Source organism: Chrysemys picta, chromosome 1 (genome assembly GCF_011386835.1).
Source record: "Chrysemys picta bellii isolate R12L10 chromosome 1, ASM1138683v2, whole genome shotgun sequence".
NCBI classification, from domain to species: Eukaryota; Metazoa; Chordata; order Testudines; family Emydidae; genus Chrysemys; species Chrysemys picta.
In genome coordinates this window covers 245,544,394-245,570,061 of record NC_088791.1, presented here as the reverse complement: position 1 = coordinate 245,570,061, position 25,668 = coordinate 245,544,394, and the positions used below count along the sequence as shown (strand labels likewise).

The 25,668-nt window shown below is 41.8% G+C and overlaps 1 protein-coding gene across 16 annotated transcripts in view; it reads left to right on the top strand.

Annotated features, from left to right (window-relative positions):
• MCF2L (MCF.2 cell line derived transforming sequence like) overlaps positions 1-25,668 on the top strand; it is a 278,619-nt gene that overhangs the window by 8,015 nt on the left and 244,936 nt on the right. For 14 of the 16 annotated variants that reach the window (XM_042861425.2, XM_065581010.1, XM_042861416.2 and 11 more), the window contains exon 2: positions 6,456-6,654. The exons of 1 other annotated variant lie outside the window; for it this stretch is intronic. In XM_042861425.2, coding sequence (XP_042717359.2) covers positions 6,477-6,654 — 178 coding nt within the window. In that variant the 5' untranslated portion in view covers positions 6,456-6,476. Of the gene's footprint in view, positions 1-6,455; positions 6,655-16,087; positions 16,134-25,668 lie in introns of all 16 variants that reach the window. One more of the 16 variants, XM_065580999.1, reaches the window with a different exon arrangement.

Here is a 25,668-nt window from a genome sequence, read left to right as displayed (position 1 = left end):
CAATGAAAGGTTGGTGACAATAGAACACTGAGTTAAGCTAACACACTGAAAGACCATTCAGATTTCATGTACTGTCTGGATAAAACAGACAAGACCAGCTTTACCTCTTTGGGTGAGGATTATGAACTCTCATGTGTCCTATCTACAGTGTGCAAGTCTTTGAGCACAATCTTCATTAACCCAAGGTGCACGCACCCACATTTTCTCTCCTCAAACCATACGGCATATAACTTTCATATGTCTTATACCTCGTGCAATAAACATCTCTTATATATACCCCCAAAATACTTGCATTCATTGCACACTTTGCTGCACATCCATTAAATGCTGCAGGCTGGCTTTATAGACAAGGGGCTTGATTCACACATTTCCTGACGTGGAGATGGAGGTGCAATTTGCAGCTATGCCTTCGGGGAGCATTAGCGTTACTGTTAACCGGACCTAACCGGTAACCCTGGCTGGCCGCAGGGACCCTGGCCCCAAGTTGGGGCTGGTCTGGGCGGGACCCTAGCCAGAGCCACCCCGGTTAAACAATATAATTTTAATCGTTTAACCGGTTAACTTTTTAAACCGATATTTACATCCCTAGTTTGCACCCTTCTCCTGGGGTTCTGCCAGGGAAAAGCAGCCTTAACTTATGGTTAGGGCTGTATAGGAGCTCTATGAGCTGTAGTGGTGCACTGGGTCATTGCGTCTTCTGGAAGCCCTGGCTATGTCTCTTTCCCAGCCAACAGAATCCACTTACAATCTCTAGGTAACCTTTTCAGAAGACATTTATATTCTGATTCTTTGACTGATCCGAGAACTAAATTTTTATTGTGTTGCTTCATTGACACATTGACAGATGGTTCCAAATTCTGCCCTGACTTCTCCCATTTGCAACAACATTGAAGTCAATGGGGTTGTTTGCAACAATAGACAAGTCAGGGCAGCATTTGTATGTAGGAACTCAGAGAGTAGGCAAAACTTTGAGAAGTGGAAACGTTTTCATTCTATTACATTATGTCATGAAACAAAAATCACATATCACAGCTGGTGAGTACTGAGCTGAAAATTTAGTTATTTTTTTCCAAAATGGTAATCTAGTTTCATGCCACTTTTCTGGGTTTGACTAAATCCCAAGACTGTTATGAACACTATGTGACTAGTGATACTGAAGTATCTTTGGAATGACCCTCATGGACCTCATATCTGCCAAGGGCACAGTGAATGATGCAGGCACATGATGATAGCTCCAATGTCCCAAAGTAATTGCATGTCCTTCCCCCCCCCCTTCTGCCCTTTCCATTCCACCCCAAATCTCTCTGCAGTGTACTCATGACCCTCCACCAGTGCTACTTGTCCCTCGGTGAACTACATCCACCTATACTGTTGAAGCCCACACTTCCATCTCCTTTAGTCCCAGTGTTTATGCTTCCTTCAATACAACTTCTCTGCCTCCTGAGTCACTGAGCCCTTAACCCCCAAATTAAGTTTAAATTGCTTATTTTATGTTTAAAATAAAAGAAATGAACTGGGCAAACAACTTCATTAAGGTGAAGTTAAGGTTGTAAGTCTGTATCTCTTTAGAAGTTTCCTTTTTTTTAAAAAAAAAAAGAGGAAACACAAGAAATCCAAAGTGAAGGTTAAACTAATATTTATGAAGTAATTTCTGATCACTGAGGTGTAACTGTGACACTCTGTACCTTGGGGGAACACCCTACACCCCCATGTTGATCCTTATAATATGATTGTGTGGTATCTAATGCAAAGTTTGTCATGTTGTGTGTCTTCAGAAGGCTCATGATGTACTGAGCATTGCTATAGTAATGGCATAGGTTGTAATTTCATGTATATAGTTATGAGGCTGAAAATGTGTCCTCATGGCTTAAAGCAAGTCCAGGCAAAAAAACTCTGAGCAGAGGGGCAGTTCACACCTCATCAGGGCATGTATGGGACGGGACAAACCCAACCCAGCCTCACAGGAACAAAGGACACTGGCCTAGGCAGCAGCCAAGGATCTGTTGTACTCTTGAGTGAGTCACCCACCCTTCCCTTGGTCAGTTTGGGATTGCGATGAGGTAATGCTCATCTGACTCTGAAGGGGTGATGGCAAAGCCAAGAGGGAAGAAAGGACATGATAAAAGGGAGAGATGTTTGCCATGCTCTTCCTCTCTCTCCTACCTCCATCTGCAGACATCACCACCAAGTGACTGAAGCACTGATCAAAGGGGAGAGCCTGGCTGAAAGGCAACCAGACAGCCTGTGGTGAGAAGAATCTAAGTTTGTAAGGACACTGGAAGTGTTTAAGATCAGCTTAGAATGCGTTTTTTGCTTTTGTTTCATTTGGCCAAATCTGTTGTGCTTTGACTTATAATCACTTAAAATCTATCTTTGTAGTTAATAAATTCATTTGTTTGTTCTGCCTCAGTCATTCTCAAACTTTTGTTTTGGTGACCCCTTTCGCACAGCATAACTCTGAGTGTGACCCCCCCCCCCGAATTAAAAACACTTGTTTATATATTTAATACCATTATAAATGTTGGAGGCAAAGTGGGGTTTGGGGTGGATGCTGACAGCTTACGACCCCCCCCATGTAATAACCTTGCGACCCCCTGAGGGGTCCCAACCCCCAGTTTGAGAACCCCTGTTCTACCTGAAGCAGTGCATTTGGTTTGAAGCATGTCAGAGACTCCCCTTGGGATAACAAGCCTGGTACATATCAATTTCTTTGTTAAATTGACTAACTCATATAAGCTTGCAGTGTCCATCAGGCATAACTGGACACTGCAAGACGGAGGTTCCTAGGGTTGTGTCTGGGACCGGAGATATTGGCTAGTGTCATCTAGTTGCGCAATCCAAGGAGCAGCTTACATGCCAGAGGCTGTGTGTGAACAGCCCAGGAGTGGGGGTTCTCAGAGCAGGGTAAGGCTGGCTCCCAGAGTCCAGGATTGGAGTGACCTAGCAGATCACTAGTCCAGATAATACCAGAGGGGCACATCACAGTAACCCTACTGCATTTCACTTCACTCTTGAGAAGGAAAAATTACTCTGACGCTCTGTGATCGTGTCCTGATGGTATCAACAAATAAAGTACAAAATGCTGTTACGCTTTGTAGTATTTATCTTCTGCTAAAATTCCAGCATTATATGTTACATAGTTATCTCTGCATGTGTAGCCTCTTGTTTTCATGGTTGCCTCTGATGGTTTGAACACCTGCAGAGAGTTAAATACAAATTAATTTGTATCATAATAGTATTCATTTTTGTGTATCTCTCTTATAATGCTGCACATGCTCCAATAGAGGTCTCCTAGAGAGTAACAGTTTGTTTACTTGTATTCTTTTACCAGTGGGAATGGCTTATTGCTATTTAAAAAAATTATTTATTTCTTGCCCTCAGGGTACAAAGTATATGCAGCTTCCATTAAAGTCAGTGGGTGCTATGGATGTTCAGTACCTTAGAAAATTAGGCACTCTGTTTTTTATTTTAAAAGTAGACTTAAAAGTACAGCAAAGCCTACAATATTTGGAAATGAGGCGGGGTTGGGAGAAGAGGGGAGTTGTCATGTTGGCTGCAAATAAAACAAGTTTATGTTTATACACTGAGAAAATACAGTTTATAACGGTGTTTAGAGCAGAAGGGCTTTGGTAGGAATGGGGTGTGTGTGTGAGTAAAGTATAGTAATTAACTCTAATTAGATAATACTTAATTCTTCTCAGACTATTCCTGAAGGATTCATGGTTAAAACATTGCTAGTCTCATTCTTTATTTACAAACAATCCTTTTATTGCAAGCTAAACTTGCTGAGTCAGTTTTCTTTAAATCAATAAGATTGTCACCTTCAAGTATAATGCAGATAATCCCGAAGTATACCAGTATTACCATCTATACTCTTGGATGATAATTTTATTCTGAGGCAGTCAAAGTCAGCATCTGGAAATATGAAGAAAGTTAAAGGAAAAGAATCAATGAATATTTTCTTGCTATTGTAATAAGTGGAGAGTACAGTAATCATAGGTCACATCCTTGTCCAGTGCATACTAAATGTGAGTGGAGCAGATGTCACATGTCCCTTCTTCCCTCACGTTCACTTGCCCAGAGTTACTTAGCAAAGCTATTTGGGTCTCCAGCAGCTTTGTTCCCTGTCTTTTCTATGGCTACATATTGACTTAAATCTGCAAAGGTGTTTGTTAGACTGATAGGAAAACTGTCTCAGGTTGCTTCACTGATGTAATGTGATGGATGTTGACAACGGGGCTTTACTATCCCTGAAATGGATCTTTACTTGCTCCCAGTGGATTACTGTCATACCAGTGAAAAAGTTCCACAGTAATAATCTGCAAAATACAGTAGTTTATTGAAAATGAATTACACAAGGGGTAAAGGGTTATATTAACCATATAACTCCTGTGTTAGACATTAAGAGCTATACATTCCTCTTAACAAGTCTTTCACAAACATACGCAAACAGAACCTGCGCTAGCCTCCCACAGTTCCTGCTTGGCAAACAGAGAAGGTGGTTACCAATTTTAAAGACCGCTTCTTTCCTCCTGGTCTGTTTTTCTTAGCCCTCTGGTCTGTCTTGGATTCCTTCGGAATCAAGCCTTGGTTGCCTTGAGACCCCTCTGGTTCACAGTCTACTCGAGCTCACAGAGCAGAGCGTTGGCTACTCTGTCTAGCAGTGTTGCTTCTTCAAGCATCAATTAAGGAATCCCAACCACAGTAATTTACTTTGCTTGATTCTTATACGCTTTTTCCTCAAAGGAGTCACATGTCTTACAAGTATGCCCAGTGGGTGTGTGGTTACTAATTTTTACCTAATTAGTGTTTTAGAAGGGGGATGGTTCCGAACACAGATCATCCCACATCTACTCACTCATCAGTCATTCACTCTGGCTCTCTGCATGCTGTCCTGGCTATAAGGTCATACAACCAGGTATACCTGTGCTCCATGCTGGAACTTTATGCATGTGATATTTACTTTTGCCTGGGTCCATATTTGCCGACCAATAGGTTCAATATTGATCCTACATGCAGCCTTTGCCAGTTCTTTACCAAATTTGCTTCTGCTTAAAGGGAACCTGCTCCCAGGATCCTCTGCAGCCATTCAGCCATGTTTAAGTCATGTCAAGTTATGCTCACACCATTCGCTCAGTATGGCCACACCAACTTCCTCTTGCTAGAGCCTTGTTTCTTTCTAGACTTTCTCAATGAAGAGCTCTGTGGAGCTTGAGAACATGTCTTTTTCACTAACGGAATTTGGTCCAATAAAAGATATTAACTCATCCACCTTGTCTCTCTCATATCCTGGGGTCAACACAGATACAACACTACAAACAAATAACTTGGCAGTTATAAGTCTCCAGAACTGAGATGTCTCCCGCAAAGTTAAAAATCATATAATAAATAATATAGCTTTATTACCTAGTTAATGATGATTGTTCTTTGATTTCAAGCACAGGTGACTTTGAGGTCAAGACGCATTATTTCTATCCATCTATTTCTGTAAATGACAAACCTGCAGGTGTCTCTCCCATCCATAAACACACAGTTAAAGCTTTTACCTTTTGTATAGAGAACCAACTTTTACATCTCTCCCTGCCCCCCAGTTCTTCCCTTCCAGGAATAGGGCAGCCTCAAGAGGCCTATACCCTATGTGAGAAGCCAAAACAAGTTACTTATACAGCATTTCTTCTTCCCTGCCCTGGTCTTCCTCCCACCACCAAAATGCCCTCAGAGTTAATTTGTTTCCTAACATGTACTTTTCAAATCTGTAACAGTCATTTTACCTTTCCTATTTGCAAGAAATATTTAAATATTTATATTGTTTTGCTTTTTGCAAATCTTGTATTCCTGGGACATTTTCTCTTTTATCCAAGCAACCTTGTTCGAGAGATTTGTTTTTATATAAGCATTGGTCTCTCACATTGAAAGTACACCTCTACCCCGATATGATGCGACCCGATATAACACGAATTTGGATATAACGTGGTAAAGCAGTGCTCTGGGGGGGGCAAGGCTGCGCACTCCAGCGGATCAAAGCAAGTTCAATATAACGCGGTTTCACCTATAACGGGGTAAGATTTTTTTTTTTTGGCTCCTGAGGACAACGTTATATCGGGGTAGAGGTGTATATAGAAGTATCTCTGGCTTTTCATGCACTTGTTTATAAGGTTGTAATTGTTTTCCATTAGGATGTTACAGTTTGTAGTTAAATTGACTTAATCTGTCTCAAGGCCTCTGGTTCAAGACTCAGTGAAGGGCCTTTTCATACAAGAAAACCTGATGTTACTTTTGGATGAAAGCTAGTTTCACTCATCTGATATCCTGGGTATGCACCTGTCCTCTTAAATAAGTATAAAGTGGCTTTGTTCTATTCCAAAAATCAAAGGTGCTGGTAATGTGTGTAACTATCATTGTTTTTAAACTTACCTTGAATAACGCTAAATGTTTTAATTTCTCACTTTTGGCAGAAGTCAACATAAGGCACTTTAATGTCTGTCTATTGGCACTGGAGGGTGATCCTATGTAAGGAAACTGGCAGCTGCAATTGTTTCGTAACAGACAGACAGTCTAATGAGGGGAAAGAAGAAGATATTGAGCCACAAATTGTGGTATCGGACATCATCCAGCTTGTGCGAGAGAAGCAGCAGGTGCCAGCAATGCAAGCAGGTGAGAAAAATCTACCAAATGTTGCAAATGTTTCTTGCTGGTGCCAAGCTATTGAAAACCTTCATAACATACTATCCAAGTGTTGGCTGGTCAGATGGCATAGCTTAAAAAATTGGTTGCATTCAGCAAGGATTCTTCCTCAAGGGTTAGTATTTATAAAAAGAGGGGGGAAAAAAAAAGTTAATTCTGGAAAGTAGACTGGAAAAAAATGATCTAGCTTGGGGTTCAACTTGACTGTCCTATGAGCTGCCACTTGGTTCTCCAAGCAGTCAGTCTGAAAGCTCTTCCTCTCAGCAAGTGCTCACAGCATTTCCTTGTCTAGGTCCACAGTAAGCGGGATCCAGTTGATTTGGTTAACTACTTGCAGCTTTGATTTCCCCCAAAGGGTAATCACAGGGAACATGCTGAGAACATAGGTGCATTGTACCCCAATGTGTGATGATGGTTAAACTCTGCCCGCACTCGACTAGTAGACACTCATCTTAATCCTACCATGAGAAATATCCCAGGCACTTGCCAATATTCCTCCACTTAACAGCCAGTGTTAGAATGCAGCCAACAAATGGCTCACCAAAGCACAGCAAATGCCACACTTGCCACTGTTCGGGGATATACCCCACTACTGACTGCATAGCAGAAATCCTATCTGGGCAGTGCTGCCCACTTTCCATTCAACTAATAACATCATCCGTTCTCAGCGATGGACAGAACAGGAGAGCGCCTCTGCCGCTCCAGGAACTCCCACATCACCACCAGGCTGCATGAATGGCTACCTGGCTTTGGGCTCCCAAGCCACCTCTGGAGCCAGCTTAACAGGTTCAGGTTGCTATGGTTCACTGTGCCAAGATCAACCACCATGTCTGGGGCATCCAGAACAGCCCCCTGTGCACCTGTGGTGCTGTGGAAGATGTTACATGCATGCTGTATGGTTGTTCTTTGAGTTGGGCTTCCTGGAGGTCTTCCCAAGCTGAACACTGCTGACTCAGAGGCCATTGACTGGTTCAAGACCACTTAGCTGTTTTGTTTTAGTTTGCCTTGCTTGTCTTGTCCGCACACAATTGAATTATATGCTGCTCAGGGCAAGTGAGAGGCTGAAGTGATATTGACTGTTTGTTATCAGTAGCTACCGGTGTGGTGCTCTGCTCTTGTTCGATGATAACAGTCGGCTGCGTGCGTGTTCCCTCTGTGTGCTTCCCCAGCTCTGCGCAGATAGCTGACACAGCAGACCCCGAGAGAACCCCCAATGACCACAGACTCTAGTAAGGTACGAAGGAACCCGAGCCAGGTTTATTGTCAAACGAAGCACAGTAATAGTTTTCTATAGACTCTACAGGACATACTACGAATATGTGCCCCCGAGCAATGGACACAGCTCAGTCAGTGGCGGGACTTTCCACTGCCCCCTAGGCTGGCCAAAGATATGCACTCCGCAACCTACTTTTATACAGTTATAGGACAAATTACTCATCCCTCCAGATGTATTGAGGTACAGCCTCTTGGCTCATTAGGGTGCTGTCTCCCCTTTGATCATGTTGTTCCAGACATACAGATCTATCCATCATGCTGTCCTGTCTTTAAGATGCACCTGCCTGTTCCTTGTTATGTCTATGGAGTGTCCTTGTATCGGGCTGTCCAGGTGCCATCTTGGCACAAGTTCCTCTTAACACTTGTATGTTAAGCACCTGCTTCTAACAACCTTCTTCTCGCCAACTTCTGTGAATGGGGCGTGCCTCTGGCTCCCAGCCCAGCTTTTGCTTAGCAGTGCCTGGAAGTACTTTGGTTCAGGCTTCAGGCCTCAGACTAGGCCTCTGACACAAGAATTTATATTTCTGGGCCTCATCTTACTACACTGTTCACCAGGTAGAGTCCCTGCATCTCTCATGCCATTTCAATTACACTACTGTGTCCATTCTGTAGGGAATGTTGTAGCTAATATCAACCTCTAACAGAGTGAGACTAGGAAAAGACTTCCTCTGTGCACCTTGTTCTGAAGTGTCTGATATATTAATAAGAGTTAATTTAACTTTAAAAGCAGCATTATTTTTTTCTTAAAGAAAAAAATTTACTGAGAAACCCAGTTTATATGTGCTGCTTGGCTGTAAGGCCTAAAGGATTGTAAACAAACATTAAGTGTGGGTGATCAGGCTGGGGCAGGAAAAGAAAGGCAATTAAACTTTCTCTACCTGCTGTTTTTTTATTTGTTACTTTTACTAGTCTAGAAGTTTTTATAAATTACTATTAATTTAAAATGTTTAAACTTCAATTTCTAGTAATTTTAAGCAAGAATCTTATGCTAGGTTTGCACAGAATACTTTTGCTTTAAATATCTTGTTAATTTCCTAAATGGAAGCGCTTCAGGCCTGGTGGGTCGGTTTTTGGTTTTTAAACGAGGCTTCAGAGATTTCTAATAGTTTTTGATCTTTTGGACACTATGTGGATATCCACAATTGCATATACCTATATCCGGATATCGCTGCATGGTGTACTTAAGCCAGTAAGGAAAACAATGTACTGTGCATTCAAGACTATGGTAATTTCAGTTGTTAACTTTAGTTCCAGTGCTGCTCTCAGGGAATTTTAATGCAAAATTCCTACAGACTTCAATGAAAGCAGGATTGGGCCTTTCATCAATATTGTCAGTTCAGTACATAGCAGATTCTTCACTGAGGACTATAGCCATCCCAAGTTTAACACGTGTGTTCAAACCATTAGTCACAGTGCAAAAAAAGCACTTTCAAATTCATAGCTGCAACAAAAATTATTTTTTTCTAAAAAGTCAAAAGATGTAGGAACGTATTTTCTTGAAACTAGATGGCGGGCACAGCCATTAATGTGATTTTTTTTGAGGGCGGAAGTTAGAAGATTATAAAACTAAGAGCTCAGCATGAAAGCTCCTTCTCCATCATAACTAACAATGTTGCTGGCAACACTAATCAGATTAAAAGAAATTGAATCATTTGTGTTTGTGGCCATTTTTAGTGAGCTTTGATTTTAATAAATTAGCTTCATTGATAATAGAGAGTTCTATGACTGTTGTCAAAGGATTGCTTAAAAATCAGTTCTAGAAAGAATTACAATTGCATAACATTTTACATATTTAAAACTAACCTTTTATATAGTAGGTTGCGTAGGAGGTGGATGATGGATTAGCAGTTTCAATCCTTGTTCAAATGATTTCTTCAAGACAAATTAACCTCATCCCTTTGTGAGTTCTGCTTTTAAGAAAACCAGTGTGAGCATAGCCCATTAAAACTGAACACTCTTTTGGTGGGGGAGTGGGGGAATAGTGCTATAAAATATTGCTATGGTGAATAAATTACAGAACTTGTGATGGAGTATTCTCCTTTCTGTGGCCAATTTTTGGTTCTCATAACACAGCAGGTTTTTAAATCTCTCATGCAGCCTCGTAATCTGTGATAGATCACATTAGAGAGCATTCTCACTGCCTTTATTTGTTTAACCATCTGAGGTTAGTGTTGTTTTAACCTCCTGCCTCTCTTTCAAAAGTCAACCTCCGTATTGTATTAGGCATTATTTATATTGGAATACCTCCTAGGAGACCCAGTCAGGATTGGGGCCCCATTGTGCTAGGCACTGCACAAATGTAGCGCAAGGGACAATTTCTGTCTCAAAGGATTTAGAGTCTAGATTAAGATGTGACGTGGGGAAAGAATAGAGGGCAAGGGTAACAAGGACAGAAGTGTGACGTCACACAGACCATTACTTTTGAAGTGGCATCTGTAATACACGGTTGCCTGTAGAGCTGGTTTGGGGGAAAAAATTCATGATTGTTTGTCCCTGTTCTTTTATGGAAGAATTTCAAAAGCTTTCAACCGATGCTGCTCAACTTGCCTTCTTGCCCTTCGGGCACAATGTCTTTAAGATGGCACTGCCTCCTCTCTCTGCAGCTCAGCCTGAGTCAAGCTCCTGAGTGCTGTGCTTGCAGGCGAGTGTCAACCGCTGCCACCTCCTGCAAATTGTGTTCCAGCGTATGCTCATGTGGCAATGGTGTCTTTTGACCAGTGGGCTGACCTAGCTCACTTCCGTGTCTGCAGGCTTCCTGGAGCCTGGTCTTCCTGCAGTTTTTTTGTTCCACTCTCCTCCTATGGCTTAGAGTGAGGTCAAGGTGGCTCTAGAACTTGCAGAAAGGTAAATGTGCTACTATGGCATACTGGTGATAACCTTCGTAAAAACAGCAAGTAGGAATGCTGTGACAAGCAGCATCCAAATGAGGGTGCTACAGACAAAGCTTTTACCAAAGTTAGGACCTAAGCACAGCTCAGCTCGGGGGCTTAAAGAATCAAAATAAGCAAAGATCTGGAACAGAAAATAAAGCTTGAGAAATCCCTCTGGTGCAAAATTATGCAATAAGATCTACTTACCAAATAGCAAATACTTTTAAAATGTAAAACTGAATAAAATAGGCTTCTTTTCTGTTAGTTTTTGAGGCAAAATTACAAGAGAACTGAAAGCAGCTGAATGTACATGTGTATCAGCAATTCACATAGAAGCACAAAAACTTGTTACAAGAGTAATTAAAAACCAAATTAACCGTTGTTGTAAAGCTGTAATTCAGACTCTTGAAATGCTCAGCTGTTACATTCATAAACTCTTTGAAGAATGTTCTTGGCCTCAACTAAAAAAGTTAAATTACATAGCTTTCTGTGTACAGCAACCAATAGTTTTTCAGCCTTAGATGGCTGAGATTGCTTGCTTTGAGATGTTCTAGCAAGTGTAATTTAATAAAACTGAAACGGATTTTCAGCTAACGTTGTATTACCAAGCCACTGGTATGTACTCATCTTAACAGCCTAATGGAAGTACAAGCCAAAAAAGAAAGAACATACACCAGTTCTATTAAGCATTTATAAATTCTGCTAAATCCACTTAGGCATTGCACTCAAATAGTTCACAACCAGCAGCAAAATCAGGATAATGCGAGACGTGGTAATGTATGTTGTTGCTTACTAAATAGTGATATACAACTGTTTTACCATATATGATCCAGAATTGCCTGCCCTCTCAAAAAGGGATAGGAAGTAATGCATTTGGATTAAATCCATTCTACTTTTGAATGTCCTGAATGTAACAAATTTCCCCCACCACTTAAAAAAAAATATAGAATTGGAATGCTGAGTGTGTGGGAAAGATAAGTTAACCAGTCTAGCTAATCCTTTATTTATTCTTGTACTTTACTGGAGAAAGTCTCCCAAGAAACTCTTTCGTGGAACAAAAACAACAAGGAGTCTGGTGGCACCTTAAAGACTAACAGATTTATTTGGGCATAAGCTTTCGTGAGTAAAAACCTCACTTCTTCGAAAGCTTATGCCCAAATAAATCGGTTAGTCTTTAAGGTGCCACCAGACTCCTTGTTGTTTTTGTAGATACAGACTAACACGGCTACCCCCTGATACTTGACTTTCGTGGAACAGGTGCTATTCCCCAAGAAGCTTTACCATACTCGATATTTCATTGGCATTAACCTTGGTTTTATTTGAGAGGCTGCAAGGGACAATCTGAAGAGGTTTTTTTTGTTGTTTTTTTGTTGTTGTTTTTTTTTTCTTTTTCAAAGGGCTTATTGCAACAAATACAGCTGGCATGTTTACAGAGAAAATATTGATTAAAAACAATAACCAGAATGGGTGACCAAGTTCCTTGTATATAGAAAGAACTGTAAGATTTGTATATATGCCTCAAAACTGTTGAGGACAATCGTGGCTTGGTTTTATATTAGAAATCACTATGTGATATGGCATAGCATCAAAAGGATTGTTTTTATGCTAATGAGTAGAAAACAGAGTACCAATATATTGGGCTTTAATTTGGCCTTTCACACTCGTTTAAAAATGTTGGCATATCTTTTATATAACAAAACAAGTTCATGTGTATGGAGCTGAGCAGATGAGCGCTTTTAAACCTAGGTCCTATAGATGGAAAATATCCCATTCATATCTTTTTTTTTTTTTTAAGACTAGAGATGTGTGCAAATATCTGTGGGTGAAAATATCTCTCTTCTCTCCCGCACTCCACTCCACTTGTGTGCCAATGATCTGTCCTTCACCTAGGGGTGGTTGAATTTCATTGGTGTGACTGTATGTATATACATTGAAAAGTTTTTGCTAATTTGCATTAATGACTGGAAGACCTACTGTGGATAACTGAATCTGGTAAGTGAACAATTTTGTAGATTGTGGGCAATGGTGATTGACTAATCTGGCCACTGGCATAACACAGGGCATAGGGACTAGCAACTGAGCCCGGCGCAGGGTAGGAGCCACCGTGTAAAGCTGGGGAGAGCCAGGTGCAGGGGTGTGAGGCTCAGTGGGGGGCCCTCTGGATATGGATGCATGGAAGTTGGATCTGACCCAGCATGCTGGGGCATCCCCAGCCCTGCGCGCGCACTCACACACACACACACGCGTAGTGATTTACCTGTTTGCCAGCTGCTCTAGGTGTCTGCAACAATGCGCCTGTGGTGCTGGAGAGAGGTGCGTGGCCTCTCTTGCGGTTTCCCTTTGTTTTCCTGTCAGTCATTTTTGTTTTTCTGCAGGGAAGCAAAGAAATCTGTGGTGGACATGAATTCTGCATGCGTGCATTGACGCAGAATTCCCCCAGGAGTAAGCCATTGTATCTTGTTACACCTTTCTCTGTTTAGATTATCAAATTTCAGTTTCCTATGTAGGTGTTTCTAGACTGTGATCCACTCATCCCTGAACCTTCTCTTTGATAATCTAAATGAATAGACTCAAGGAGCATAGTTGCTGTAAGTCATGTTTTCCAATCCTTTAATCATTCTCATGGCTCTTCTCTGAATCCTCTTCAGACTATAACTATACTTCTTGGATATCAGAACTGCACACCATTTCCCACTAGAAGTTGCACCATTGGGGGTGAAAAAGAGGCAAATGGAACTGTAATGGGGTGCACAAACCCCACACAGGCCGGGAAAAGGTAACTGAATTGCTATGGACTCATTAAGCCCTGTCTCGCTACATCTGCAATAGGTGTCAGGCTTGGAGGGAGGAGTTTAAGGGGGGAGCCCAGCTCAGCTGGGGGCTGGCTGGGAGGAAGAGTAGACTTCCACCTCTCACTCTGTAAGAGGAGCCTGGCAGGGGCCAGGAACTAACTACGGACTGCTGCCTGCCAGAGCATCCATGAGGAAAGGTAGGCTTGACATGGGACTATTGTTTTGAATTTGCTACCAGCAACTTGTCTTGTGTTGCTGACTATGAGTGCTGTAGGTGTTGCCCTGCCTGAAGAGGGCGACACCTGAATAAACAACTTGTCTTTTTGCACCTGACCGGGGATCCAGCAGTGGTTTGTTGCAAACTCAGGACCAACCTTGTAACTATAACATCTCTCTTTCTACTTCATATTTCCTTGTTTATGCATCCAAGGACCACATTAGCTCTTTTGGCCACAGTGTTGCATTCAGAGCTCATTTTCAGCTGATTATCTACCATGGACCCGAAATCTTTTTCAGTGTCACTGCTTCTCAGGATAGAGTCTCTTACCCTGTAAACATGATCTAAATTTTTTGTTCCAAAATTTATCACTTTCCGTATGGCAGGCAGTCCTTGACTTTACGACAGTCAACTTACGACAAACAGCACTTATGACGCTTCTGAATTGACACCCTGATTTGACTTATGACAATTGGTTTAGACTTTACGATGCTCGGTCCTGCAATGGAGTGGATTGCAATTCCAAGTTACAACGTTTCGACTTAAGATGCAATTTTCAGGAACCAATTGTGTGGGAAGTCTGAGGACTGCCTGTATTGAAACGCATGGTAAGCTGGGCACAAGCAAACAAAGTGATCCAGATGATTCTGCATCACTATCCTCTCCTCTTCATTATTTACTAGTGTCCCAATCTTTGTGTCATCTGCAAACTTCTAGTAGTAATGATTCCCCCCCTTTTGCCCCCAAGTCATTGATAAAATTGCTAAACAGTGGGAGGGGCAAGAACCGACCCCCGATGGATCCCACTAGAAACACAGCTGCTCAACAGTGATTCACTGTTAAATTATCTCAATGTAATTATTTTACTAGTTTTAATCCATTTAATGTGAGCCATATTGATTTTGTATCATTCTCGTTTATTAATCAGGATATCTTGCAGTATCAAGTGAAATGTGTTACAGAAATCTATTACATCAACACTATTATTATGTTTATCAACCAAACTTAACATATTAAAGAAAAGAAGTTACTTTGACAAGACCTATTTTCCGTAAACACATGTTGATTGACATTTAATTATATTCGCCTCCTTTAATTCTTTATTAATTGAGTACCATATCAGCTGTGCTCTGTGTGGTATGTGCGCATGTAAGATCCTATATATAATGTATACACACACATTCATCATACACACGATGTACAGGTGGAGTTGGTGGTTTTCTAGAATACTATGAAATATTACATACAGAGGTGTGATATATATTTATAGTAAAGTGATGAAGTCCTAGTAATATGAAATTCATTCTTGTCCTCTGCTAAATCTTTACTGTGAAGTTGGGTGATAACGTTGGTTTTTTTTCTTGAATTTTAGCAGGTTTGCAGACTAGTGAAATGACAACTGGCAGGTGGCATCTAACTGAGTACTTTAGGATCCTTTGGGCATGAGAAATGCAGTTTTTAACTTTTATATTACGCTCATATAGCAAATAATTATTCAGGACATAATTATAACTAATAAAAAATTAAGTTTAAAGGAAAGAATATAGTATTTCCTTAATAGGATGCAGGCATTTTCTTTACTAAGGTATTCTTATGAAGCCAGTGAAAAGAAATGCCAGTTAGCTGACAGTTAGTGGACTAGATTCTTTTGATATATCTATGAAAGCGCTTTTCAAGTTGGATTGGAAGCGTTCTTATTTGTCACTGTTTATCTTGAGGAAGGTGGCCACACTTTTGTTTGAAAGGAGATCTCATGACACAATGAAGAATTTTAAACTCTGCCACTAAGAGTGGTTTTGTACTGATATGTTGTTTGCAGAGAAGCATAAGCCTGGTAGCAAAGTATTATGTTTTTAAGATTTAAAGTGGCTAAAGAATTGAATTTGGAAACTTGTTACTATTTAAAAAGCTGTTTGTTAAAGTAGGACTACAAATGTCCTTTGTGCATCAGCCGGTGATGTGTTGTGAAGACAGGGTTTTGTTGGGAACAAGATTAAAAATACATTACTTTATTGAACTGTGCAATTTGACAAATGATAAACTTTTGTTTAAAAGCTTTGTTCTGCCAAATAGATGTATAGTAGAAGCTTATATCTTCAGTTAGAGATATTGTTACATTACTATAATAATGCATTTTTAAACCATTCGTTGATTGTGGCTGAGATCTAAGAATTTTACATCATCACTTTTGAATGTATTTTTGTCACACGGTTCAACATTATTCATATTTTTTTCTCTCGTATCTATAGAGCTTGTTTTGTTCCCTCCTGCACGGGTATCTCCATCATAGAGGCGGTAAGGTTTAAAAAAAAAAAATACTTGCTATACTTGATTAATTCTTGCTGAATAAAAATAGCCTTTTAACTAGCCTGTTCCTTTTTTGGTATCAATTTAGGGTGAAATGGACCGCTTACAAGATCTTCCACAGTTCATACCACTCAATCCCTCAAAGTGTGTTTTTTTGTAGATGGATCAGCTATGCATGTATCTGGTTTAAATGTAGGTAAAGTGAATTTCACCCTTAGGAAGGTGCACATATCACCTTTTATAGTGGAGTATGTGTGATGCTAACTCAGCTTCTAATGAACTTCACATTACCTGTTGGTATACTGGAAGTTAAAGGAAGAAATATTGTTTTTAAAAATTTTTAAATCTCCATTTCCAGCTATCAGTTTCAAGCCAACTGCACCTGTATACCTCTTCCATGGTCCACCAAGGGTACCCACTTCCAGATTTCTGGCTCCTTAGCCGTCACTCTCTTGGGCAGAGACTCGCATCTCTCTTGCTCCTGACCAGGTTGTTAAGGCTGCATAACGTCTTGATTCATGCTGTGATATTTCTAGCAAGCCAGTCTGTCTAAACAGGCCAGTGTCTGCACTTTGCTTTCTTTCCAGAGGTTATGAATAGCATAATTGCAGGCAGTTGTGGGTTTCCACACAGGGTCTGTCTAAGCAAGCACATTTATTCTTAAGGTGAAAACATTACAGAGAAAATCACTGAAAACAAAAGAATCTACACACGTTAAAAAGCTTCCCGAAGGTCACTCCATCTCCAACCTTGGGGTCTTGTAGGTGTCAGTCCTTTAAATCTACAACTGGATTTTTCCCATGGTTACAAGTTCATGACTCTCTTCAGATTCAGAACCTGAGCAGATCAGCCTGTTTCTTCATATAGCTTGGGCCTTTGAACTCTAACCTCCAGGAACAAGTAGTTGGCAGACAGTCCCCCTCATCTCAGCACGTAGCTTCAAAAGACTTGGTTATCTGAAGAGGGGAAAATACCTCCCCCTCGGTATTCCCCAGGAAATACACTTTATTCTTATTATCCAAAAGTGCATTCTTGTCTGGCACAATGTCAGTGTAGTCCTTTGAACTCCCTGGCCTCACATTACATTTCCCCCCCTAGAGAGGTTACATACAATCTCAGCCCACAATAATACATAAACTTTGCATTTAACTGTCTCCTACCAGGGTGCTGTCCAGACCAGTGGGGAGCTGTCACCCCTGCCTTGCAACCTTAGGTGTGTTACAATGCCTTGCTCTGAAGTAGCTTGCACCTGGGATGCTGACAAACAGCCTTCTGGCATGCAAGCTACACCCTGAGTGTTTGTGTGTAACTGCAACCTGTCAGCCACACTTGGGTTACACTCTGGATTTTACCAGCCTGGGTTATACTGCAGGGTGATGCCAATGCACTCAGAGACTCAGGTTTCTCCTCCTCCCCACCCCCCCTCCCAACCTCCAAGAAATGTAAATCTTGTACTGCACAGCCCTATCCTGGACGGTCCAAATATACCAAGTCCCGTTATTCCTGTAAGGGAATAATACACAATCGTTTGTTCCCTCAAATGGAGTTACCCAGACATTTCAACTTGAACACAGTGGATTAGATAAAACAAGTTTATTAACTACAAAGAGAAATTAAGTGAGTACAAGTAATGATCCATAAAAGTCAAAAGTGGTTACAAGAAAAATAAAGAGAAAACATTCTCTAGTGCTTACTTTTAACAAACTATGTTAGATTAAAGCAGTTTCTCAACACGTGCTTCTAGTAGCATTACTAGCCAAACTCTTCAGGTCAGGACCCTTCCCCCAGAGTCCAATGGCTGTTTCCTTTGTCTTCTCAGGTACAGAGAATGAGATGGGCAGGGAGAGAGAAAGGGTTGTCTTGGGGTGTTTACCCCTCTTTATTTTTTATAGTTCCTCTTTGCAAAACATTTCCAGCTGAGAATCCGGAGACAGGGAGTCTGCTGGAAGGAGGAGACTCCATGCTGTTTCTTTGCCAAGATGCAGATCTTTGCCCTGCCCCCCTTCTTTGCCAAAGAATGGCCACTTTGTAGGTAATGGCCCGTTAGCTTTGTTGACACTTAGCTGGTTGTCAGTTAGTCTTTTGTCTTTGGGAAACTGGTTTAACCACTCCCCAGACTTGCCTGGAAAACATGCTTCAGTCATGATTTCAGCTTGTGTTTATAACATTACATCTGATGTTGCTATATGCATTTTACCATGATATTACTGATCAGCAAGTTGTGAGTTTTGAAATGATCCTCACATGGTATACTTTGTACAAAGATTATTACAATAGCGTGTAGGGTGTGAATATGGATGTATTCTGTCACATTAATACAATAAGGTTTTTCAAGGATATTGCAGGAAATTGCCATATCACACTAGGTACCCCTCTGAAGGGTCAGGGCTCCATTGTACTTGGCATTATACAAAGTAGTAAGTTCCTGAATTGCAGAGCTTGTAATAAGTATCTGTGTTTTTGGCACTAACTCTGTGTGCGTATGGGCCATGCTCTCTTCTATATTCATAATAATATGCTGACAGTCCTTAATTATAGGTACTACTGACACTATTATAAAAAGATTCTACAGTCAGTAGTAAAGGGACAGACTTTATAGACTTTTTACAAGTCTGTTCCTTTACTGACTATAGAACGTTTCTGTAATGGTATCAGTAATGCCTATAGTTTAAGGAGTTTGTCAGCATGTCTATTATGAGCCAATATTTTCAGAAGTTTATCAGCTAATGGTTTTTCTGCTGTTTAGTATAAAATAGTTTAAATATTTGGCATATTCCTAGAACTCTAGATCCTCAGGGTGAGACATGCTTAATGGCAAATTGGAGCTATGTATTTAATCATATGGAAATAGACCCACCATATGGTTAGTCTGTGTATTGTCTCATTGCTTCAAATAATAAAAAGGGTTGAAATCCTGGCTCCATTGAAGTCAGTGGAACTTTTTGACAGGACTTCACCCAGGATGTTTAAGCTGTGCAGGTTAAATCACACCTTAAACCAATGGTTTTCAAACTTTTTTTTTTGTGACCCACTTGAAGAAAAATGTTGATGCCCATGACCCAATGACGCTGGGGATGAGGGGTTTGGAGTGGACGAGGAGCTGGGACAGAGAGTTGGGGTGAGGGCTGCAGAGTGGGATTGGAAATGAGGGGTTCAGGGTGTGGGAGGGGGCTCTGGGCAGGGGGTTGGGGTGCAGGGAGGGCTCTGGGTTTGGGAGGGCTTGGGGTGGGTCGCGACCCACAGTTTGAAAACCACTGCATTAAACTACTAAAACAATGTCCATAGTTAATACTGAAACATTTTTTCTTGAATCCCCTATTTGACTAGGTATTACACCAGATATGCCATGTAAAATTAGATCTTATTTGGGTAGGAATATTAAAGTAAGGACATTTTTAAAAAGTGTAGCAAAAAATCGAGTCTTATTAGCTGAAAAGGGGACCATCTACCAGAAAAAAAAAAATTACACTTCAGGTAAAATTTCAAGCTTTTTTATTTTTATTATAGTAAATGTGTATGTTGAGTAGAACTATATTTGAAAAGCCACCTCATTGCCCTTCTTTAGATCCCACTATCACGATGCCTACATAGATGCAGACAATGATTAGGCAACTCTGGGCAGGTCTTCACTACGGGGGGGGGGTCAATTTAAGATACGCAAATTCAGCTGCGCGAATAGCGTAGCTGAATTCGACATATCGGAGCCGACTTACCCCGCTGTGAGGACGGCGGAAAAATCGACCTCCGCGGCTCCCCGTCGACGGCACTTACTCCCACCTCCGCTGGTGGAGTAAGAACGTCAATTCGGGGATCGATTGTCACGTCCCGATGAGACGCGATAATTCGATCCCCGAGAGATCAATTTCTACCCGCCGATTCAGGCGGGTAGTGTAGACCTAGCCTCTGTTGCTGTGACCACTGTCTTGCATGCTGATCATTATGGTCTCATTTTTTCTGTGCTCTCCCCCTGTTTATAGTCTTACATTTTGACCCAAAGTTCATCAGGTTATACTTACTACCATCTGTAGTTGCTAGGGCTGTATTTTTGTTTTTTCTCATCTAGTTCAGTGGACTGGAAGTGAGATTTAAGGCAAAGTTTCAAGTATTGCATGCTGCAGAAAATAGTTCTAATTGCACACTTGACACAACTTAAGTGTGAGAGATAGCTGAAGTACTGCTGCAGTATTGTATTCTATTTTTTTGAACTATTCACATATACAGTGTAAAAAGGCAAAAAAAAAATTTTTGGAGTAGGGTTTGCCTGCATCTTGTGAAAATATTTTTCTTTTATTAGTCTTCTAATACATAACACATCAGAAGCAATGGGCTTTCGCATTTGTTCCTTTCCTTCAAAAGTTTCCTGCAGAATCTATTTGCTCACCAAAACTAATATTAATGGCTTAAAACCTCCACGATAATTTAGCAGTTACAGTTAAAATTCTGTGTTTTGACTCACCTGGTTAAACCATGTTTTGCTACTTAAGACCACACATTCCTCTGAGAGAGGAACTCACAGAGTGGCAGGGGGTTATATAGAGTTTCAACCCATACGCCTGAGTTCAAAACTTCCTTGCTTTTTACACTTAAAGAGAAGCTGCATCCATTTTGCTCAGGATGGACTTCAGAGACTTCTCATGGTAAAAGAAGCATCATTACCAAATATAAATATAAATGGAAACGTTTAGAATATTTTTGAGGTCTCTACAGAAGGCAGCTGGATTGCTGAAAATCCCGTATTTTGTACAGGACCAATAAAACTAATACACTAGAAGCCTTCATTTTTTTATTTATCAGATGTTCTTAAATGTCATCTGTGCAATTTCTTGTCGCCTTTTTTTCCCCCGAGTGGTAGATTAGCACTTATAAGGGTATGTCTTCGCTACCTGCCGGATCGGCGGGTAGCGATCGATCCCCGCTGGATCGATGTATCGCGTCTGGACTAGACGCGATACATCTACCCCCAAGCACTCTCCCGTTGACTCCTGTACTCCAGTGCCACAAGAGGCACATGCAGAGTCGACGGGGGAGCGGCAGCAGTCGACTCACCGCGGTGAAGACACCATGGTAAGTCGATCTAAGTACGTTGACTTCAGCTACGTTATTCGCGTAGCTGAAGTTGCGTAACTTAGATCTATTCCTCCCTTTCCCCCCCCCCCCCAACCCTTAGTCTAGACCAGGGCTAAAAGAGGCTAATGAGGGGGAAGGTCCCCCACTATATCTACCTGCTCATTTCAAAGGCAATAGTTTAAAATGCTGTCATCACTGATTCAGAAAGGGGGTTAAACATTTCTGGTTTGCTTCAAAGTTGGCCTAGGACAGAATTGATTGAAGGTTATCTGATTACTGTTTGAAATGAGTTCATTGTCTTGAACCACTTCCTCATCACATAAAAACAATCAGCACAATTGGAGTCCTTGTTAGAAGCATCAGTAGAAAGACACATACTGAATTACCTCACTCCTACAGGCAAATTGGGAAGGTCACTGCCTTGGGTGTGGCCAGAGACCTCTGAGCTGTGGGAGCTATTAATCCAGCCACTGTCGCATGTGTTAAAATATTAAGAAATGCCAGTTTATTTAAAAAAAAAATCCTGTTATTTTATACCAATTTGTTTAGGCATAAAATTTTCCTTTTGAATCAAATTAGGTATAGCTTTCTTTAAGTTACTTCATGTTCAAGAAGTGGGTGGATCTTTTGTTATGTACCGTATAAAAGATATATTTTTAAATGTGGAAGGAAAAAAACAAGTCATTTTCTTATATAAACTGGTGTAGCTTTCATGGCAGCAAAAGCTACTAAAATTAAGATTGCAGTGCAATTTCTGTTATAAACCTTCACTTTAATTCACTCATCAGTTTCTCAGATATTCACCTTGTGTTCTGAAACTTTTGATGCTTGTTCACAGCTGAAATAGGAATATTTCTGGAAGCTTAACCAAATCCATTTAGCCACTTGGCCAGATTTTCAAAGGCATTTAGGCACCTAAAGGTGCCTAGTGTGATTTGATAAAAGGGCCTAAGCAGGTTAGGTGCCTGACTCCCATTGATTTTCAAATCTGTAAATCTGGCCCACTGTCTACTTTAGAAGGCAGAGGAACCCATTCTTGTTTTAAATTTTTTTTTTTTTTTGTGAATGGATAACTGTAGTAGGTCCTAGCCGGGGCTCGACCCTTCTGGGCAGGAGGGGAGCCACACCGACTCACTACAGTGGGAACAAGCAGTCAGTTAGTCCTGAAACTCCAGCTCTTTGGTGCAGAGTCGGAGCAACCACAGTTAAAGCTCAGGCCCTTGACTGCAGGGGGCTGAGCGAGCAAGCAGTTCAGGAGCCCAGGCCCTGGATCAGGGCGGGGCAAACACAGTTAGGCTCAGGCCCTTGTTTGCAGGGGCTGAACGAGCAGACAGTTCAGAGCCCAGGCCCTGGATCAGGGCGGGGCAAACACAGTTAGCTCAGGCCCTTGTTGCAGGGGCTGAGTGGGCAGATAGTTCAAAGCCCAGGCCCTGGATCAGGGCGGGGCAAACACAGTTAGGCTCAGGCCCTTGTTTGCAGGGGCTGAGCGAGCAAATAGTTCAAAGCCCAGGCCCTGGATCAGGGCGGGGCAAACACAGTTAGGCTCAGGCCCTTGTTTGCAGGGGCTGAGCGAGCAAATAGTTCAAAGCCCAGGCCCTGGATCAGGGCGGGGCAAACACAGTTAGGCTCAGGCCCTTGTTTGCAGGGGCTGAGCGGATAAACAGTTCAGGTAAGGCACGCCTAGGCTTTCGTAGCAGAGCGTTGGGTGAGGGGGAAGCCTGCCACCCGTGCGGAGGGTGGCAGGGGGGAACGCAGGCCCACCCACTCCACTGCGTTCCAGCCCGGGGCCCTAACAGCGGTTGCTGCCGCTGCTGATCAGTGGGGTATCCAGACCGCAACACACTGACATAGGCTCACACTCGGTTACAGCCGGACCGGGGTCGGCTACCCCCGGGCTGCTTCCATGATCCCCCTCAAAGCCTACCTCGTTCGTCGCGCCAGGATCGGGCCAGTCCATCTGCATGGGCTCCTCTCTGCCCGGGCTCGGCGGCAAGTCCGGTAGCTCTGCCGGGAAGTCCGGCCAGTGGTCCTCAGGCGGCTCCTCTGGATAGCAGCAGGGGCGAAGGGGTTCGGGTCCAGTCTCACCCTCAGGGTTAGTGGGGTGCGGTTCCCAGGGATTCCCCCAGTAGCGGGCGTGAACGGGCTCCGGCGGCTCCTCCTCGTAGCGGGCCCGGGGTAGCTCAGGCCAGCTAGGGTCCAGGCCTTGGTCTTCGACGGTCTCCTGGCCGGGAGCTCCCGGCCGCACGTCTGCTCCCTGTGGTGGCTGGCCGCAGACTGAGCTCTGGCGGCCGGCCTTTATACTTCCTGTCCCGCCCCTGGACTTCCGGGGGGCGGGGACAGGCGGTGGTGGTCCCACCCACTCTGGTGCCTGCACGTGGGCTCCCTCTTCCGGGCAGGAGGGGAGCCACACCGACTCACTACAATAACATATAGAACTTTAAAACTTTATATCTCAGATGTGACTCTTCTATAATGACAAATAAGTACATGGTAAGTTTAGGATTGTTGTTGTAGTTTATTAAAATTAAGTGATTAAAAGTGGTTTCTTTGTATAGATAGTCTTGTATTAGATTGAGTTGTATTATTGCTCATGGCACTTAGGAGTTGACACAGTATGCTTTTTGTAATTGTTTTTAAAAACTCAGTGAAATAATATATTTATATAAAATTTGTAATACTAAGGTTACAAACTTGGGCCCTAATCCTGTATCTATTTGCTGAAGTGGACCTTTGCAGCATTCCACTAAATGACATGAGTCAAACTATCCCCACCTAAAGGGAGAAAATTCATAACAAAAATAGCATTGTGTGTGTGTGTGTGTATGTGTGTGTATATATGTATATAGCAGTTGTAATATGAGCAGGATATATAAATACACACACACGCTGTGCTGTAAAGTTGTAATCTTGCATTTTACTATGGCTAGAAACAAGTGTCTCCTCCCAATGGAAAGGGTTGTGCAGAAAAAACTATATTTTTATAGTTGAAGATTGATAGTTCCTTTTATTTTTCATCCTGTTGGACAAACTCCAGACAAAATGCTTATCACTGAGTTCTTTGTCTCTTAAAAATACATACTATAGGTTTTTTAGAATTGCTTATAGTTTAAAAAATGGTCATATGTCAAATATATTTTTTGCGGGAGGAAAAGGTTTGTGTTTTTTGTTTTAATCGCTTGAGGTTAAAAGCAGGATATTTAATCTGCAGAGTCACTTAGTGAATTGTATTATTTTCTCAGATCAGTTTATCAGATTGGTTTGAACCTATTTGATTATAAGGTACATTAGAAAAATTGTGATTCTTTGAAATTAGTTTAAATTGTTCATAATTAAATTACTGTTTGTTTTCTTAAAATGCAAGATAAGCTACCCAGTGAACAGGTTATTCTTCAAAACAGATTAGCAATTGCACATGGAAATATATTTCATAACTTATGCGGAGGAGATCCTGCTCATGTTACACCTGTTGTTTTTGTTGATTAAGTTTAATCCTGTCAAAAGTGTATGACCTGTTTTTGAAGAAGCTCACCTGGTGAGAAGTACTATCACAAATTACTAAATGCATTGGAAGAAAAAATAACCATTGTAACAACCCTCTTTAGGTGTGTGACTTTCAGTCAGGAAGCACCTCAGGGTAGAGTTGTTCCTAGGTATTACCATGGAGATGGTGGTTCATTTCTGCTTCCTCTTGGGACCCTGCACTAATGGAAGATTTGTGCATGCTGAACTGCTGTTGGATGATCCCTAACTCCAGCAATCCAGAGAGGATTGTCGGTGGTGAAGGCAGGCTAGGGTGGTGAAGGCACTCCTTCAGTGCTGCCAATGAGGTCTGTGGGAGGTGGAGTGCTGGTCCCTAAAAGAGTGGGCAGTTGTGCTGGTAGAGGTTTCCCCAGTCGTGCCTCAATAACTGATATATGATTGGGCTGTGTATGGAGGTCACAGATGCCAGTTTTGACATCTGAAGGATCCCGAGGCAGACTGATCCATCTAACATAAGAAAAGCCATACTGGGTAAGATCAATGGCCCATCTAGCCCACTATCCTGTCTTCTGACAGTGACCAATGCCAGGTGCTTTGGAGGGAATGAACAGGTAGTAATCAAGTGGTCCATCCTGTCGTCCTTCTGGCAGTTAGAGGCTAGGGACACTCCGAGCATGGGGTTGCATCCCCAACCTGGCTAGTACCCATTGATGGACTTAACCTCTGTGAACTTCTCATTCTTCTTTGAACTCCATGATAGTTTTGGCCTTCACAACACCCCCTGCCAGGGAGTTCCACAGGTTGTGTGAAGAAATACTTTCTTTTATTTTAAATCTATTGCCTATTAATTTCATTGGGTGACCTGTTTCTTGTTTTATGCAGCAGAATAAATAACATGTCCTGAGTCACTTTCTCCACACCATTCATGATTTTATAGATCTGTCATATCCCCTCTTAGTCATCTCTTTTTCCAAGC